The 20,629-nt window shown below is 37.8% G+C and overlaps 1 protein-coding gene across 1 annotated transcript in view; it reads right to left on the bottom strand.

The window, feature by feature from the left end:
* UVSSA (UV-stimulated scaffold protein A) overlaps positions 1-20,629 on the bottom strand; it is a gene marked incomplete at its 5' end in the record, with an annotated part of 53,903 nt that overhangs the window by 4,258 nt on the left and 29,016 nt on the right. Inside the window, 5 exons of the mRNA XM_009572899.1 lie at positions 120-303; positions 5,503-5,614; positions 6,463-6,646; positions 11,588-11,737; positions 13,000-13,177. Coding sequence (XP_009571194.1) covers positions 120-303; positions 5,503-5,614; positions 6,463-6,646; positions 11,588-11,737; positions 13,000-13,177 — 808 coding nt within the window. The remainder of the gene's footprint in view (positions 1-119; positions 304-5,502; positions 5,615-6,462; positions 6,647-11,587; positions 11,738-12,999; positions 13,178-20,629) is intronic.

Genomic DNA, 20,629 nt, shown 5'->3' with positions numbered 1-20,629 from the left:
GCTCTGCAGTTAGCGAAGTAAGTTGTTTAGTAAGTGCACGTTACTGTAGAAACAGAAAGTACCGTTGAAACAAAGGGAAACAGCAATTTAACAGGCTTTAGAGAACGTAAGCATCTTACTTATTGAAGACTTTCTTCTCAAGCCGGGAACGAGAAGTATTAGCCTGCTGCTTCAGGTCTGTCAGATTTGGATATTTCTTCTTCTTCCCTTTCTTTTTCCCTCCTTTTCCATTATTTTTAGAGGAACCAAGATCCAGTCCTGTAGCTGCTTCAACTTCTCTCATGAATTCTGGATCTCGCCACTCTGTTTAGAAGAAAAAGCATGCACTTTGAAACTCCAAACCCAGGTAGAATTTGCAGTCTCCTAAGATACAGGTTCTTGTCATCGCTAGGCGAGGGCAGCATCACTGTGCTGTAAGTTGCATACACAAAGGAAGGGGAGGATAAAGCAGTTAGCCAAAATGACAGATCTTGATGAAAAAGCCCTGCCAGTGTGGCATTAGTATCTATTATTAGCTGGTGTAGATAAAACTGTTCTGTAGGAAGACTTAAGTCAAGTTTTCACAGTAGCACAATAGCAAAATCCCAAGGAAACTATTCCATGTAGAAGAGGTGACATAAACACAATGATTATTATTTAGAAATTGAACAAAATGCCAACAATGTGGCCGAGGAACTTATCTCCAGAAATAAATTCTGAATAAGCTAAAAAATAAACCTAAAAAAAATGGAATATGTCAACTTTTGAGCAGAGTGGGGGTGACAGCATTGTAATTTTTCTGCATCAGAGAATCATACTTGCTTCAAAACATGAACTGGTATCTGACACCTAAATAGCATTCTTGAATAAGACAACGTGACCCTGTTGCCATGAGCCCCATTTTGCATCTGAAAAAGATACTACTTTTTCAGTATCCCACACTTCCTCAGTTTAATTACCTAAATCAAGTTTCTTCTCTTGACAATAGCACAAGAGTTAATTTATCTCATCAAAAACTTGTTTTACAATTTTATCAAAACCTTCATGCTTCAGAATCCAACCATACACTGTAAATGGATTCTGATCGTAGATGCCACCACGGGAAAAATCATGAACAATTTTGACTGTAGACTCTTTGACAAAGCAGTGGTCTTTCACCTTTAGTATAGAGTCTTGCCTATAAGAACAAGGTAACATAGTACAAAGTAGAAAGTAAAAATGTAACTAGAGGATGGATATCTTCAAGCGGAAATCTAGAAAAATGGCATTGCATTACAAAGATTTTGAGCATATGGGTTGGAAAAAAATGTAGCAAGTACCACTTCACAGAGTAACACGGTCCAGACTCGGCATAAATGTCAGAATTCTGTATTTCAACAACCACAAATTGCCAGTCATTTGTCATATAGTTTCCCGTATATCAGTCAGCCTTTCTTGCCTGCAGAAATTGTAACACCAAATGTCTACTGCTCGTATTTAACGTCTATGTAGATATAGAAAAATAAACAGTTCTAAACAACTATACAATTTCACTTATATACCAAGATGGTCACTGAGTGTGGCAAATATTAGTAAGCACATTTCAGGAAGGTCAGAGGCAATGTCCTCACTTAAGAACACAGTGTTTAGGAATACCAAAGCAATTTTCCAAGGAAATGTTAGATCTAACCTTCTATGATACATGAAAGCAAGGACTGATTAAAATCCAACACAGCAAAAAGCATGGGGAAAATGAAGCTGTGCAAGAACTGAGCAGGAGAAGTATAGAGGGAGAAAACAGAACACATATACTTGATAGATCATAAGACCTCACAGACTTTTTTTTTTTTTTTTTGAAGTGAAGGAATACAGAACGATACAGCACGATTCAGATACAGGAACGATTAATCCAAGATTAAGGAAAACTGTCTAAACAGTTTATCTCCCAGTAATAAGAAGGCGTCACAGTTTAGGAACCCAGTGAATGGAGCAATTGTTTAAACACAACGAAAAAATGCCGGCATCCAGTAGAGATGAAATGAGCATTTGAGTAAAATGAAGGAGCAATTTAAAAGCCTTTGAGAAAAATCAATAGAATGCCAGGGAAGAGCAGCCTTTTTGAGCATTGATGGGCCCCTAAAGCTCTTCATACATTGTTACTGAGTTTAGCAGCAGGGAAAAGAAAATTACACAGTTTGCAAGGGTAGGCGGGAATCAATACTGTAGTTAGTAAAGAGATGCTATTTCACATCTGACTGGCCAGCGGCCTGCCTTCACCAGCCTGTCCTGATACCTGTTTGTTAACAAGTCACTAAGGGCTGAAAAACCAGATACTCTTCAGGGTTGACACAAAAAATGGGCACTTAATTTGCTCCTGTGTGCGAACTATTGGAAAAGGATGAACACTGCAGATTAGCAGGTCAGTGTAATCCCACCTGATTCATTGTTTCAGGACCAAAGAGCCCAAAGCACCGTTTTGTGGACATTAACTAGAGTTTAAAATTTTATACTAAGTTAAAAAATGCTCCATAATAACAATGACAGTGTTATGTAAAAACATAGTCATTATCACACGAACCGTATTACTTTTACATAATTGTTTTCCCCTTCAACCACATGAGGATGAAAATAAACCTACCATCCAACAGGAAAAAGATGTAGGAAGAATTTTGGTGCAATTTAACCACACAACTGATCCCCAGATTTTCATGTTTGGCATTTTTCAAACTGTTGTCATTAGCAAATGATGTTGTCAATCGTAAGATCAAAGCACTTACTGTACAGAGTGGGTCTCTACTTGTACGTTTTCCACAGCAGCACTGCTCAGACTTGCTTCAAGTCCTTTGCAAATAACCAACCTCAATGCAAAACAACGAAACAACAACCCCAGCAAACCACAAACCCAAAACATTCAAACAAAAGACCCTTTAAAAGGTTAATGAAAATATTATAAAACAAATATAAAAATACAGAGGCACAGAAAAAGAGAAAGAAACAAAAAAGCAGTGGATAAAAGTATTTTGTGACATCTGGTATACATATGGCTTTAGAAATCTGTAAGGTTTTGTCCAATAAATTAAGTGCCATAGCTTGTTCAGTATCTCCCCAGACAGATGGGATGGACCTTTGTATGACATCTCAGCTTAACAACGGCACTCAATAATGCAATGCAGCAATGTCAACACTGGTTTGGGACTAACATACACATCCTTGTGGGCCAGAGGTGAGAAGCCTCTAACAACACCGAGCTGACACTGTAATAAAAATAAATATTATGTCTAGCCTCAAGTAATGGCAATTTCACAGAAAAGAAAAAAATCAATATTTTTCAGTGCAAGTGATTTTTATACCACAATATTAGTTTCTAGTTTGAAACTAGTCCCTCAAGAACACCTACTAGTTTAAATTCGCTAGTTTTAGTTTGTCATAACTAAGTTGGGAACTTTCCTTTTTAGCACAACATCCACAGCCCTGGCCTGGTTTCGCTGTGACAGTCCAACCGTGCCCGTGCTACTGGCTGGATGTCACTTTAGAGCACTTTACTCCACCTGGACAAGGATGGAAACTGCCTGCAAACGTAGCACTTCCCAACACATGCAGACACCAGGTGTTCAGTAACCGCTGCACTCGGCTGGTGCTGGCAATTGCCAAGCAGTGTCATTCAAAGATGGCTAAATATGTATTAAAGGAAAGTGGGTAGGTCAGTTGTATGTTTAAATGCACATTCATTCGACATAGACCTTTTTGGATAACAGATCAACAACTGTTCTTTATGCTCTGAAGGGGTTTCTGGAAGGTTCAGTAGCCTCATTAATAATATATGACTGTGAAACTAGTGAAATACTGAGTCAGAGCTTAAGAGAGAACTAACTCCTTAAAGGAAGTATACTACATGATATCAAAATGATAAAGCCTATGGGTAAGTTTAATTAGAATGCAGACTACTCACCTAGAATAAATAGCTTAAAACAGAGAAAACTAAGACCTGCTGGAGGAAGGCAGATTAAATAAAATCTTTGAAAACAAATCTGTCCCCTCCAATTATACACTATGTCTTTGCTGGATAGATCCCTCTTTCCCATCTTGCTCTGCAGTCCATCAACTTCCAGTAGCTTCCTGGTTGCAGACCCCCAACAGCACTCTGTGAAAATCTACCTTCTGTCTGTCACTAATGAGGCTTAGTTGTACTATTGCAAAAATCTCTTCTTCCCCTTAGAAGTCTTCCTGCCTCTGTATTCATTGCTTGCTGTCTTTCTCATTGCCTGCATTCCTCACCTAGCAGTCCAGAGCTTTATCCTGGCTAAAAATGCCCAAATAATCTTGGGGAAGGATGAGCCCTCCCTCCAGAGCACTCCACGCCTGAAAGCAGCAGCCAGGATGTACGGAGAAGGCCATTAGTTTTGTTGTCCATCCCCATTGTTTAAAAACAAAATCCAGAGTATTGCACAGTAAACTGTGAACGATTAAACAGCACGGGTCCGCTTGCTCCCTTCCTCAAGCCCATCACAAACATCACGCCTATTAGATATCCAGACTAGTTATAATGCCAATAAAGTAAAGCCCAAGGTGAGGCCTTCCCTAGTTCAGAGTATTTTCTAGCGATGCTGCACAGATGCACAGCACAACAAGGCCACGAATTCTCCTTCTAAAACACAAGTAGTAAATGCGTAGATATAGGAAATATAGAATATGATAGATATTCTATCATAGATGGGAATAGATATAGGAAAAACAAGTTCACGCATTGTGACAAAAAAACCCACTGTCAATATTTGTGGTAACACTGTGATCCTAATAGTATTATCATTACATTACATAAATCACAACTGTTAGGGACCAGCAAGATTAGACGACTTCTTTTCAGAAGCATGGGAACAGTTACAGTCAAGCATTTCCCAGGAAATAGGTTTAATTGTCCTTAATAAACAAGTTCCGTAAGATAAAGGCTATAATTCATCTGTCTGAGAACTGTTAGGAACGTTATGATAACTATTGGAAATAAAGAACAAATGCATGTTAACTTTATTCTGTGTACACATGCATCCATATTTATCACATAAGCAAGAATCAGTGCAAATGATGTGCAAATTAAAACCAACAGGAATTTAAATGAGAGAATGGGGTTAGGAGCAAAACAGAAATATAATCCAGTTCTGTGCATCTCAACCTATGCCTTTAGCAACAACAGAATCGGCTCTCTTCCTCCATATAGCCTGTCTCATTTGTTGTCCAACTGTACACTGAGATTGTTGTCCAACCTGTATCTACACTGTATCTATAGATAGATGCAATATATACAATATATAGATACAATATATTGTAGATGCAATATATACAACATATAGATACAATGTAGATACAATATATACAATTATTATATGGATTGTAAATATATTGCGGATATTGTAAATATTGTATACAATATATACACAAACACATATACAATAAAGATATTAGGCTTATATTTAAAGCTTATCTCCCACCTCTGTCTAATATTTTTTTTTTTTTTTTTTTTAAAAAAAAAGATGCTATGCAGACACAAACCTGGCTGAGCTGCTTGCTTCTCAAACTGCATCTTTTCTTCTCTGGCTCTGTCCTCTGCATTAATGGGAATCCCAGACTCATTCCGAGGAATTATCTTTCCGTGGAAAGGGCACTTGAGAAAGAAAAGGAAAAAAATCTCAGAACTTCTGAATTAAAAGACAATACTTACATGTTATTCAACATAGCTTAAAGCTAGACACTGAAATCAAGCGACAAAACTCTACGCTTGATCCCCAGTCCCCCTTAGAAAGCATCAGGATCCCATAAACATCATATGTTTAATATATTCAGAATCTCAAAGAAATAAGCTCTTTGTGATATGAATATCCAATTTCAAGAGGCCAGGTAGCATATCCTGTCAAGCCTGGAACCAGGGCACCAATGCTGCATTGTATTTTGTTGTTTATGCTATATCCCTATCCTGTAACAAAGTATTTTAGTGCATTCAGATCCTTCAATCTCAGGCAATATAGGAAGAACAGGGATATTAGAACAAAGTATGTAAGCAAAGTATTTCTGTTCAATAGGGCTCATAATTTGAGGCTGTGTAGGATTTAGCTTTCATAAAACCTAATTTGTAAATAAAATCTCTTTGCTCTTCAAATACCCACATTTCTAAAAACGGTTAATATCAAATATGCCTCTAAATGAGGAAAACTTTTTGGCAAACAACTGTCTCTGCTTCACTGTCAGGTATTCAAACATCACAGTAATAAATACAATATAAATACCTATGATGAATGTCAAAAATATTTGAGAGTTCTTTAAATGTTTACAACTTCCTTACAAAAAGGATGCTTCTCATATGAAGCACGTATCAACAGAAAACTTCTCCAGGTACAATTTTCTTTCACCGCCTTGAGCTATATTTACAATGTGAAATAAACTTTTATGGACATGTTTTAATGAGATCTTCTCCATATAGCACATATCCTGGAAGTTATGTTACTTGGTGCCCACCTTAATCCGGTCTTGTCTTTCACACAGACTTCCATCAGGCATTGGTGCTCGACATTTATGTCTTACTGGTTCAAACTTGCCAGCAAATGTTATATATCTAGTTTTTAACATTTCAGTTATTTCTTTATTTTCCACCTCTTCCTCTACTTCAGTGGGTGCCCAAAATCGATGCTCAGAAGCAAATCTGGGAAAACAACAAATGCAAACTATTCACAAAGGTGTAAGAAAGCACATAAAGATGTCAGTATCATCCTGTGGTAAACTTAAACGTAAAAGGAAGGGAAGCTTCACTAGTGAATTAGAAAACCTAGGAATCTATCATTCTTTCTTATGACTCCTGTATTATGAAGATGTTTTTAAAATATCACCAAAGCCTGTCTAGTATTGATTTCTTGTTTAACCTGCTAACCTAACAAGACCTTAATAAGTCTTAGCTCTAGTTCGTGATCTGACATTCAGAGGCAGTTATCCAATACCCAATTTCAGTGAATAACTTTGTAATTCTGTAGTTAACATTCTTCATAACAAAATACTTCTATGATTAAACACAGAAGATAGGCCAGGGAGGAAACAGTTTGATCTTAACTTGTCTGATCTTATTCCTGGTAGCTGTACGCCTGTAGCAGCAGAGAACCAGAAGCTGAAATCAGAGTATGTTGCAATATGCTTGGACCAAGGAAGAGAGCAAACGATCAGCTAAGCCTTATAGAGATTCTTTCTTACAGGTTCTCCTATACAGTGTCCATAAGTCTGAGAAACTTATGGGGTGTTCCTCCAGGAAATTAAGCTAATCCATTGAAAATCTATTTTAAAATTAGAGATCTTACCTATATTTACAGGCACATACAGGCAAATGGGCTCTTCATTAATCTGGTGTAAAGATTACTACCATGCCAGCGGACGTGGGGAGTGGGAGGGAAGGGGAGCAAGGACCCTTGAATGGTGCAGTATTTTCAGATTTTCTCAACAGTATTCATATAATTTGATTTTAGCCACCTTAGGCTGCCAATAGTCTATAATGAGAAATAGGCAATTTCTCTTCAGAGAGAAATTACCTGACTCATTTTAGATGCTAATATTAGGACGCAATGACTTCCCCTCCGATGGTAAATGTTTCTTTCTCCTAATCGTGAAAAGAAATTAGGGTGACCAGATTAAGCTTAGATATCTAACTTCAAGACATCTGAGGTTAAACAACAACAATCCCATCCCAAATTCAAGGAAATATGAAGTTAAAGAGAAAAAATACAGCTAAACTAAGCAAAAAAAATTCCAGCCTGCATGTCTGCTGCTTATTACAAGCAAAATGGAGATATCTAGATGACAGATGTTTTGATAAGGACTTAAAATTCATAAAGGACACTTTACAATCCCTTTCTTCCACATAGCTCTTCCACCCAATCAGTCCCAGGCTGATTTGAGAGGATTTTCTCTATCCATATTCAATTCCCCTCACTCATTAATATCCTTGGGTGTCATTCCTACTTCTGAGACTTTGCCTTCTGTAGACTGCAGAGACATATATACATGAACACTGGCTTCACTAATCACAACGATCTCAGTTCAGCAAAGCACATAAGCCAATACTTAAAGAATTAACTTTAGCGGGCCTGAAGAGTTTTGATGGGTTTTATCTAAGCAAGTTTTCAGCAGATGACAAGGAAAAAAAAAAAGTGGAGAAAATTATCTGACCTTAGTAACCTACAACATATATAGCTGCTAGTTTTACTGCAATAGTTGATGATTTAAAACCATGTAAAGAGATCACAACTACATTAAAAAAGGATCAAGCAATTTCGAAGCCATTCCATGATTGGCCAAATCATCAGAAAAATGTTTAACAAGTAAAATCCTTGTTAAAGAGATTCATGCTATCCAATAATTTCTTCATCAAATATACCTCGCTAGTGCTAGAAAAGTTCCAAATAAATAACTTCCTTCTGGTAAATTAGGGGATAAAGGCAAAAGAGTTAGTGGAGGCTAGTTCAATATTAAATGTAGTAATATGTTTCCACAATTTTTGGTTAAGAAAAAAAGTTTTCAATCACACAGTTCTGCAAATTACAGCCTAAACAAAAAAGCTCTAAGAATCTTTATAATATACCAATACAACTTTAGTCAAACGTTTGAATGGTACAGTATTTCAGCTTCAGAAATTCTCTTGCAAGATTGTACAATAGACAGTAAATAAAAGAATGAAATATATTTCTTATTAGCTTAGTTTTAATACAATCCTGAAAACACGACTGACTGCTAGCTCTGTGTTACTAACCTTACAGACACAAGGAGGAGAAAGCATTCCTAAAAAGACACCATGTAGGATTTCTATGTGCAAAGTAGTCTTACAGAATCTTTTAGTAAAATTCTCATGTCCTTTGGTGGTCTGAACTCCCCTCCTCCTCTAAATTATCAAATTACAGTTACATGAGAATGAAGAAGCATTTAACAGTTGTGCATGCCAACCTTTCCAATTAGGAAAAAGTTCTATTTAATATTTTGACTTTCCCCTCAAAAAACCTGCATCGAACAAATCTCAAGGAAATTAAAATGATGTTTTACTCTATATATCATTGATCAGTATTTGGGAACTAGACTTAAAATAGCTGTGAATCCTGCACACATATTAATGAATATTACTGTTTACTACAAGCATATCAATTATTTTTTCCCAGCATGACTTACAAGAGGGTGAGAAAAGAACAAAACAATGCTAAATCCCAAAGTTTTCTGATTTCCTGTTGTTGTAATTTAAGCAATGCTTTAAGAAGGCTGAACACGAGATCTTTGTTTGAAAATACGATGCATGTGACAAGTAAAACCTTTTTGTAAGAGGGATCAAAAGGGGAACAGATAATCAACTAGAAGATCAACACCTCACTCACACTCACAGAAGGAGTGTTACTGATCTAGACAAATAACGCTTTAATGGAAATTACATAGCTATACATGGTTAACTGAAATCTAAAAGAAAGTCCAGCTCCTAGAGAAATGTTGCACTCTTTCAACAAATTTATATCAACTTCGTTCCTAAGATGATGGGAAGCTTATCAAAAGCTTGAGTAAATATAAATTCTAAACCCAGCGTGATGTATACAGGGATCCTGGAGCAAGCACTAAATGAGCTAATTCAAATATCCTAGTCACAGTCATAAAAAGTGCTGCACCAGCTAATTTACTCTGACCCTAAGAGTAAGCTAATTTAATTCAAGGAGGAGGGTAGATGAGTTTGGAAGGTCCATGCTATCCAAAATAGCTGGTTAAGCTGGCATAGCAGTCTCTACACAGTACAGTATACACCACCTCCCAAAAAAGAAAGTACTACTACAGCTTTATAAACTCATTTTAAGAGTTCTTAAACTAGCTTACTGCGTTGTGTGAGTGAAGGCAGAAGTGGGGAAAATGGTTCGGCCCAAACTTTTTGTAAAAAGTCACCTTCTAGAGAAGGTCACGGTTCACCATTTACCAGCTAAACAAAACTTCTTTAGCAAATCATCTTCCTGGTAGCTACATTCTCACTATCAAAATCTTAATTTATTGTAAATGCTGTAATTAAGTAAGGTGTAAAATAGGTGTTAAATAGGTGAAGGGGAAAGACTTTTCCACCTCGGATTTTAAAAATTCAAATTCCATACACATTCCATACATGTTGTCTGGTTTTTGGGTTTGCTTTTTTTCCCTAGGCATCTTATAAAGACAGTATGTGTGCATATAGAAAAGTTAAAGGAGTTGGCCAATGACTACCTTAATTTTTCAATAAATATATTTTATATCCAGGGGTCCATGGTATTGTGTGTGCAGAGTTACTTAAATTATCTTTAGTTAGATTGGCATATCTGTAGTTATAGACTATAAGGTTCAGAAGTGTGCCCTCTATTTTATTGGAAAGCATAAAAATAAAACAGTACAGCACAAGGCAGACAGGCAGTGAAATATGCTTCTGATTTCACTTATGCCTTGAATAACTCATTTGCAATGTAAAATAAAGCCTTACTACCTTTTTGGCATTATCACAGACAAATGCTTCTTAAAGCCCTGCTGAAAATCTTAACCATTTTATAGGCTTTGAAGAGCTTACACCACGCCAGACAGAATCCAAAGCTTGGAGCAACTGTGTTAAAGCACTATTATGTATCAAATTTCACTGGCTTTCAACAATTTAAAACATATTCAGCATTTTATGCAATCGGGTAACGCTTGGGGCAACACTTTCCTCTTGTTTTTTCCTGCAAACACTATCTTCACACTGCGATCATGCGTTGGGTTTTTTGTTTGTTTTGATAAGAAAACAAACTAAGTTAAAGTAATACTGCTGAGAATATATGAGTTTGATTTGCAACCCAGCCAGTCAATGGTTTTTGCCTTTTCCAAGCCAGGTATGGTACACACTGATACTAAAGTTCTGGTGGACGTAAATGAAATTTATACATAGCGGAAGGACTTCGCATCCCAACTTTCATATAAAAATACTGCTGCTAAAAAGGAGTTTTAAAAACTGACTGCTAGAAACAAGTTCTGATGTATACCTACAATCTGTTCTCCCAGGCGCTGCTAAAGCTTTCCCCAAGCCAGCAATGCTTCATGTCCAAGAAACACAGAACCTACCCCGACAAGAATGGAAAGTGAGATACCCAAATTCAAATCCTGTAACTGCCACCTATTTCTTGTGTGACTGAACAAGCATATCAATTTCCTCAGTTACCACTCTGTAAAGTCAGGAAAAATACCCCTGACACCTTCCCCAGCCTTTCTCTACCTTGTCTGCTGTTTATTTAGACTGTAAAGTCCCCAGCAGAGGGACCGTCTATCATGCACTTGCATAGCACTTTGCATAATGAGGTACCAATTTAAATTGGAATAAGTGATGCCATGCTGCAAACAATACACAAACATGAAAGACAGAAAAAATGTGCTTTGAAGCATCAAAGGATATTTAATTAGTATCACATCTTCTCAAAACAAATAACATTTTAAGGTAGAATTTCTGACTTTGTTTATGGGTCCTACAGCACAAGGGAAAGAAGAAAAGTAATTATCAAAAGAAATAGCAGTCACCCCACTGCATGACCTCGGAGTACAAGTAAATCTATATATTTGTTTAATTTGTCTTAAAAGAAAAGAGCATTACTTGAGAATCTTCCCAGCACTTGGCTGATCCTGTCCCCAGTAGTGAAGATCTAATCCAAAAGGCATGACGGGAGCTTTAGCTCTTTCTTCCAGTTTTCTTCTCTTACTGTCAGGCTCTTCCAAAGCTGCTGGCTCAGTAGTTGCAGAGTCACTGGAGAAAATTGATGAAAAGCCAATACAGAACAGCAATCATCACAACAACTTTTTCTCTTTTTTCACTAGATTTTCACACTAATGCTAATATTATCTTAGATCTAGGACTACAACTACCTTTACAGAGTTGTCCTTTTTTTCTTTTTTTTAAAAGGATACAGACCATAACACCACACACTCTAAGTACTGCACTATGAAGCTTAACTGCACATTCAGCTAAAGCTAGATAAAATGTATTATACCATGGGTGTAGAAGCCTAGAGATCTAATGGGGGCAGTAGTGGATCATACACGCTGTATTGTAACAAGAGCTACTGATGTGGCAAACCATTTTTAGAAAGATCTTGCTTCTGTAAACTCATACCCATGTTTGCATGGCAGTCACACAGATTGCAAAGTCTTCGCTTTTGTTGACAAAATTCCGTCTTGCAGACTTACAATACTCACTGTGCAATACCACTACAGAATTCATTAGTCCTCAAAAACCAGAGTTCTACTATGGAGACCTTGGCTATTCACTGATAGAGCTGCAAATGGTGTCAGTCACTTTACTGAAACACTAACTTTTTAAAGATTAAAAATAAAAATGTACACCTGAATACTCCAAACTCCAGAGTTCTAATGAAGCAAACCCCTTTCTCCTTCTGAGATTACATTCCAGTTTGCTAAGTTTTAGAGGCTTTCATGGCCAATGCAGAAGTGTCTTTTCAGGAACATACCACTAAGCAGAGTACTCCAGTCTTACCCCAAATCATAGATAAATGCTAGACAAGGCTGGAGTTTCACCAAGCTTTGAATAGGATTGACAACAAATACGTCTTTGGAATCAATAAAACACGCCTCCAGGCGGCACTGCCAGCATAAGTCACTAGGAACCAAGAGATGGTTGAAACTACTTTCTAATTTAGTATTAGGATATGCTCTGTTTAGTTGCAAATCAAAAAATACTCCAATAAACGGGAATGGGGTTTTTTGTTAGGAGAGAAGGAAACGTTTTATTTTTTCATATGGGCCATTTACACCAAATAAAACCTAAACCGAGTACTAAAAGATTCCTTAACAGCTTGGTGCAATCACTAACAAGATCCCCAATATTAAGCAGTGTAAATGTACATCTAAGTAAAAGAATTGTAACTTCAAAATGAAACTAAGACAGCTTTAGCAGCCTGCCTAGTTCAGGAGCGCTTTTCTGTGCGCTTTCATGACTAACAAATGCAAGTAAGAGCAAGAGGTTTCTACAAGAATCAAAAAAAAGATAACCTGGCATGGGGAGGTGGTAACTTTGGTAGTTTGTCTCTAATAAGTTTCAGTGTGGCAGCTGCACAGGTTGGATCAAGTTCATCTTCATTACTTTTCAGCTGGGCGCGGGAGCTCAGTGAAGCTGGTCCTATTGATGGCTTCCCCACCGGTGCTTTTGGAGGTGACTGGGGTTCTAGCCCTGCAAAAAAACTCAAATGTTTAGGAGCGATTCACTTCTCCCACCCTCAACCCTTCACAGCAGGGCCAAACAGCTCAGGATACTGATTACATGTCTTACTGCTTTCAGTTTGCACTAGACATCAATCCCACTCAAAGACAGAATGATATTTCTGCCTGTGAAATTTTTCTTATTTTGGAACAGAAACATACTGAGTAACTAACTACAGCAAACCAACTTTTAAATTTGTATGACATGGTGTGATAACATAGAATGATGTTACTTCACCTTAGAAAGAAGGATTTTAACAATACATGTTTGCCTAAACTGCAATACTGCTTTTTGTATATAAGTTTCTAGAGTCACATCCGCTTGCCGGTATGTCATTTCTGTACTCAAGGTTATATCAAGGTAAAATAGAAGAAAAGAACTATTGGCACTACTGTTTAACACCTAGAGTCCCAAAAGACATCTAAGAGCAGTAGAAAGCAAAAGGAAAGGCATACATCCATATCCTCCTGTGAGCTAAGATTAATTCTTTGTGGTGTCTCAGCAAAAAGTCCTGATAAAACTCTTACAGCCTGGCAAAGAGAAACCACTTCTGGGCGGGGGATTCACTGCAACACATGACTGATGAGAACGGGAACCATCATCACCCAGCACAGCTGGCAGGGAAGCACACCCAGTGAAAAAACAAAGGGTGTGTGAGGCACATCCCTGTTCTTTGATGATTCTCAGCTACCATATCGACCCTTCAGAGTTGAGAATATATAACAAAATACCTTTTTTTCCTTCCTGATTTGTTAAGGGGCAGCACCACTGAGAATAGTTGAGTTTCGATTCCTAAATACATCCACAAACAGAATTATCTAGAGAACGTTCTTCTTTCACAGATACTAAACCGCACAATTTGCCAAGATAAAATATCTAAGTGCTGGCAGAAGCAATGAGTATACCCACAGACTACACACAAGAGACAGTAAATGCCTGAGCTACACCTGAGGAACAAGCCCACTGCAAGGCAGTACTAGGCATTGATGTTCAGCACCAGCAGCTCAGTGGTGGGGCAACTCAATTACTTTATACAGCTAGATTAGACAGTCAGCACGGACTGTAATGATGCAATTAGATAGGCTGAGCAGTTAGACAGCACATGCCTCTACCGCTGAGCTAAAGAAGCAACTCTATTAGCTGGCAATAGTAGCAAGAACTTTTCAGCCAACAACAAAGCTAAAAATGGAGAGACGTAATCCCTCACACTAACGCAATAGACTACATTTGCCCCCTTCAGCCTTTTTATAAAAGAATTGATTGAAATGTAAGGCCCCACGCCCAAAAAAACCTAAATCAACACAAAAAAGTCATGGTTTTTAAGACTAAAATTTTAAGCAAATTATCTCAGCCTCCTTATGAAAAGCAACCTGAGTTTACCTGACATGTTTTAGCCATTATTTAATTGGGACTTTTAGTCTCTTGCCCACTTGTAGCCAGCCCTGAAGCTGTATCCAGAAGTATTCTTGCTTTGCTGATTTGTTTTGCTAATCACTAAATGTATCACAAGATATCAACTAAAAAAGGAAAAGCTAATGTGGTATGACCTGCCCCCTGAGTGGGAAATTGCAAGACCCATAGTGGCAGGTAGCTTTGGTGCGCAAAATATTATTTCAGAGAAAAACATATTTTTCACTAACAAAATCAGAGCAACTTGCCCTGATCCCTTCTTTCCACCTTACAAGGTCTTCCAGTAATTCATCCTGACCTTGACTCATTTGTACCACACATTCCCTGGAACCTATGGGGTGCAACCACACAGAAGGCATTGCCTGACTCCAGCCACAGGTCAAGTTGCTGAGCTGGCAACCTTCTAGATCCACCCCCTAGGTACATATGGGTCTAAACTTTCCAAGTACCTAGATCAGGAGCTGAGTTCTTGTGAAGGGAATGACATCTCCTCCTCATTTTCCAAGGCTCCAAGCTCAGGGCACTGAGAAGAATGCCCTGTCAACCCCCTGCTTAACCTAGTTCCTGGACATCCTTTCAGGGCACTGAGAAGAATGCCCTGTCAACTCCTTGCTTAACCTAGTTCCTGGACATCCTCGGAGGGAGCCGACAATCCCAATTCAAAATCCACAAAGCTGGAGCCCCTCAGAAGGAGAGGGGAAACAAAAGCAGACATCCAGTTGGATCTGGCTTGTGTAGCCTTTAAATTTTGCTGCATACAGCGAATGTCAGTCATTCCTAGATCTTCTGAGTACAGCTGTCTTCAGAGAGAAGAGTGAGCTCCAGAATACTCTCAAGGATGAGGACTCTTCTAAGACCACCTGACACCCCATGTCTCTCTAGTATGGCTTATACTGGTAAGAATGAAGGAAAATGTTTTAAGGGCAAGGCGATTCAGGGCAGGGGCCAGTAATGACAACTGTGGCAGATGGCTTACCTTCCCCTTTCAAAACAAGGAATGGAAGGAAATGGGATCTGGAGAAGGAAAGAGGATGAGAGAGCGCTAGCCATCAGCAGTTAGTAAGCATTCATAGAGACTTCTCCTCTGTATTCTCCTCGACAACTCAATACATTCCTTCTGCTTATCCAGTGTATAACAAAGAGAAATGTGGACATTTAACAAAACAGTTGAGGAGAGGCAAGTACATCCGTGATGCAACTTGTGCGTGATAGTATTTTCCCATGTCCATAGAGAGACCAGACCCAGCTCTGGCAGGTTGATGCATTCCACCTTTCCTAAGAAAAGGCTGCTTGAGTAACATGTAGATACCCCACAGGAGTGAACACATGTCGGAGAGTGGGTATGTCAGTAGTGCCAGTCCTGCAGCTGTCCCGAAAGACTTCAGGCAGTACCCAACTGTCCGAACATTTGCAGGCAGCAAGCATTGCAGAGCGGACAAAAAGACATTTACCACACTCTGAAACCAGTGTCAAACCTAGCTCTTCCTTGACCCCCTGTTCTGCCCTCTGGAAAACACCCCAAAACCAAAGCCCACATTCCTAAGGCAGTGCATCTTGAAAGACAGTGCTGCTCGAGCTGTTTAATGCTTCCTGGGAATTGAAATTAGTGTGGATTGTGATGCGAAGACGGATCACCCCTTTTTAATTTTTATGTCCTCAGATGGGAGGTGAGAACCTGCCTACCAGCTGTAGACAGACACAGGCCACCTTGCTGTTGGCTGGTGATGCCGCTGCTGCAGAGCATGCCTGACAGTACTGCTCCCTTACTCAGTCATGCCCACATCACATTCTCTAATGAAAGCGATGAACACACCACTTTCCCCTTGTTATTTAACTTCCCAAAGTCAACAAGCTTTTAAAGAACATTGTTTAAAAAAAAAAAAATCATTTAAAGGACTAACCTGTGCGTTGGAAAAGGGTCTCAAAATTAGCGGAAGGACCAGCAATAAGGGAAATTATAATTAAGCATAATAGGATGGAACTAAGCAGAGGAGTATCTAGGCTAAATAGCAAATTAAATGATCTCATGACATTTATTAGGCTGGGGACTTGCCATTCAAAAGGGATAATGGTGCCCCCATAAAAGTGGTTTTTTTCAACAGCACATAATATTTCACTGAAGGGAGCCATCTTGAATTTATGTATCTGGAAAGGGGGCAGGATAGGACCCTATCTTGGCTCCTGTCATAGGCTAGAAAGGGAAAAAGCCCTTCTCAGCTGCTTTGTATCACAGTGAAACAGAATTAACCCGAAAGATTCTGTTATAACCACACTTTAGAATGATCAGGATTTGGAAAAGTAAACTTCCTTTTATGACAGAAACAGTTACAAACAAACAGGCCCTTTTGCATGAACAAGGTTAGCTGAGAAAAATATGTGATAGACTGTATCTGTAATGAAGAATTGCTTAAACTGTATTTAGCATTTAAAATTGCCTTTTTTCTCTTTTTTTTTTGTTAAGGACAAGAATACCTTTTTGAAAAGCATTGTTTAAAGCAACAGTTTTGAGAGCGCTTGTATGCATACTATTTCAAACTGTCTTGAAGTCAGAAGGTAGCAGGTATGTGTGTCTCTCACCTTTTTTCCTCTTCAGAGAGAATATGTGCATATGTATTAAAAGTTCTCAGGAAACCCTAGTTTTATTCCAATTTTTCCTATGAAGTTTATGGAAAGCATAACTGCTCATTCACTACACTGACTTTGCTTGGGGAGGGAGAGGATGTGAACAGCAGAGACAAGCAGTCAGCAACACACAGAAAAGGCAAGAGAGATAAATGGACAGTGTGACATTTAGGTAGATAAAAATCACATCCAAAAGATCAATATAGGGATTCTTAAGAGTTACAAGAACAAAATATTTTCCCATTGATTTCTTATTTTAAACCATTAACAGAAAAATGTCTAAGGGTAAATACACTACGACATCAGCAACACCACCTCTACTGTGGATTTTTTAAAAAAATACTTGTTTATAAAATTAGTTTTTGCTAGCAAGATAAAGACAAGCGTCACCATGCAGACAGCCCTAGCTGAATGGTACCCAATGTCAGGGTGGGGTTTTTTTTGTTTTGTTTTTAAGACATAGATGGGATTAAGCGCAGTTTTAAAAGTAAAATTCCTCTTAAGAATTCTGCCGTTCTGTGTATTTTATTAACACAAGTACAGTACCTGGGTTCAAATTGTTCCAATAGCAGCTTTTAGAAAGAATCATAAAAATGCTCAAATCCCCTTTTTTGTTTAAATTGACCAAATGGCACCTATTTGCCTGAAGCAATAAAGTAGACCGTGTTCACAAGATAAATCGATAGAAGGAAAGAGAGAGGCTGGGGTTTCAGCTGAAGTTAGGCTGCTGAATGCTGACATTATTGATTTTAGCTAGTTCAGCTGGCCTTGTAATTAAAATGTAAATTTGAGAAAGAGATTATGTCCTGACAGAAATGGTGGGATTAGGGGGAGATAAAAGCCCCTCAGTGAACATTCAGAGAAAGAGCAAGCACAGGTTTCCTCAGCTGTGTGGATTTAGACGAAATCTAGCTACTTCAGATTCACTTAAGTTTAATTGAAAAAATGGAGATAGAATATAAACAAGTATTATGGACTTCAACTTTCCTGAAAAAAAAATAATAATTTCTTTTTCCCATTTTCTGAATCTTAGTCAAGTCGAATGTATGTGATTTACATTAGTACAGACACTCTCCAAGACTGTCAGGAAAATCCAGCAGTTCAAGTACAGTATTTCCCCACTTACCCTCTAGTGGGCTCATAATGAAAAAAACTGCATGTATTTTACTCAGGAAGCACAATAAGCTTTACTGCTAAGTGAACAGAACTTTGCAAAGCTTACTTCATATGGACTTGCAGACCAGAGGGTTCAAGTCAATGTCTGGGGCGTTGCTTCCAAACAGCTTCAGTGTTTCAGGATCAGTTCTGCTATACCTCTCCATGCACAAATGTGTGTGTGAACAAAATTAACATAGGTGATCATAAGGTAGGAAGATTTCATTATCTCTAAAGGTTCTGCTACTCATAAGGGATGGAGATTTGAATTATATGTCATCCCTGACAGATATCTGATCTTTACGAAGCCATCACAAATTAAAGGAATATACAGTTGTGTTTTTTTAATTGGGATCAAATTTCATCTCTCTCTACCTTAAAAAAAAAAAAAAAAAAAATCAGGCTCTTTCCTTGTTAGTATCACTTCATTTACACAGAACTCCAAAATAAGGAAAATAATAAAAATATCTGTTATGAACAAAACCTTAAAAGTATTCATACAGGGATAATACCGATTAAAACTCATAACATTTATTGTGGTAGGATAGACACAGTTTCTTATCTCACCCTTGAACACCACTAAACAAATTGCTGTCTGCAGCTGCTAGGGGAGGATGCTGAAATGCCAGAGTGGCTTTAGCAAATATTCTCACAGCACACAAGCTGTGTGTGCACTCAAAGCAACTTATCACATGGACAACTGCACTATTAATATTTCTGTATAAGCTACACTACTTTTTAAAAGCTCTCAAGAGGTCTTTTATAATCAGAGGTTTTAAACAACCAAAAAAGATGCCCCCAGTGCCTTTGAATGCAGCTATGCTCATTTACATTTATCTAAAATTTTAGAATTCTACTCTGGAAATTCAAATTAAAGAAGATAACGACCATATTAGTTAACTAGAAGAGTTCATTAACATTACATAAATATTTTGTTTGGCTTACTGGAATTACAGAATATGTTTATTTGTTATAATGTTAATTCTCATTAATTAACCCTATTTATTGTTGTTTTTACAATCATAGCTAAGAATCAGAACAAATCAAAGAAACAGAGGTTAGATTAAAACCTTTCTACACCTTACATCTTGATCTTTCGAACTTCTTGCTTATCATTTTGCAGTCCCTGGCCATTGCATAGTTCCTATGAGGTACACTACTATTGCAAACCACTCGGAAGTATTACCAGCATCCTGTGCAGTGACTACTAACGTCTAAGAACTTCAGTAGGAATGAAATATATCCCATGTCCTGTCAGATTTTCTGGGAACCTTATTTACATAGAAGGACCTTGCCTGAGAGTGTGGAAGGGTTTGCATGATCAACTGATTAGGATGCATCAGAAGAAATAGCTACAATCAACAATTCTACATGGATGTAGAAGTATTTTATTGGAAGTGCTAATCATGTTTTTTAGTAAATGTGCAAGTTATCTTCATTCCAAATACTGTATTATAATAAGTTTTACTCAGTTATTGTTCTAAGTGTAGCTATATAGAACATGTGTTTGTCCATATACACATATATTCAAAACATACTAACATAATGAGGCAATCTCACTTATAAACTTATAATTAAACACTTCTAATGTTGTATATGCTAAGAAAAATTGAGACCACACAACACATATTTAATTATAGCAGTTCAGGACTGGGGTCCTAACTTCAATGCTGAATATCTGTTATCTATACATTTATGGTAAATCAATGCATGCCATTTCAATCATGTAACAAATATGGGGTTTTTTTTTTTTAAAAAGGATTTATAGTAATACTAATAGAAATCTTATTCTCAATACTAGAGTCTTGTCTAGGGAGAGAAACACAACTAGATGTTAATTGCATTTTCCAAATTTGGGAAAAAGGAACACAAATTTCACAGGGCAATGAAAGGTAAGTAGGTAGTTCTGCCTGTCCTCCCCCCTGCAAAATGTGATTTGTTTTTTTCCCCTTAAAGAAGTCAAGTAATACCCACAAGTCCTTATTTAGCCTAGATAGTGTAATTCTAAGTCTCAAATTCAGTTCCTGAGAACTGTGTTTCATACACTCTGAAGCCTGCATGTTTGTTTTCGCTGTGGTCTCCACTGAGCTGTTTCTCCATGTAAAACTGTTCTCCATGTTCTTCACATGCAGGAAGAATTCCCTCAGGAAGTTTCTGAGGTATGGAGACCAGACAAATCAAACCAGACTAAAAAGCTATTAAGCTTTTAAAGCAGAACCCAGACAAACTGAGAAA

The sequence above is a fragment of the Fulmarus glacialis genome, unplaced genomic scaffold, assembly GCF_000690835.1.
Source record: "Fulmarus glacialis isolate BGI_N327 unplaced genomic scaffold, ASM69083v1 scaffold10542, whole genome shotgun sequence".
NCBI classification, from domain to species: Eukaryota; Metazoa; Chordata; class Aves; order Procellariiformes; family Procellariidae; genus Fulmarus; species Fulmarus glacialis.
Note: the sequence above shows the minus strand (reverse complement) of the source record. Positions and strands in the feature narration are given on the sequence as shown.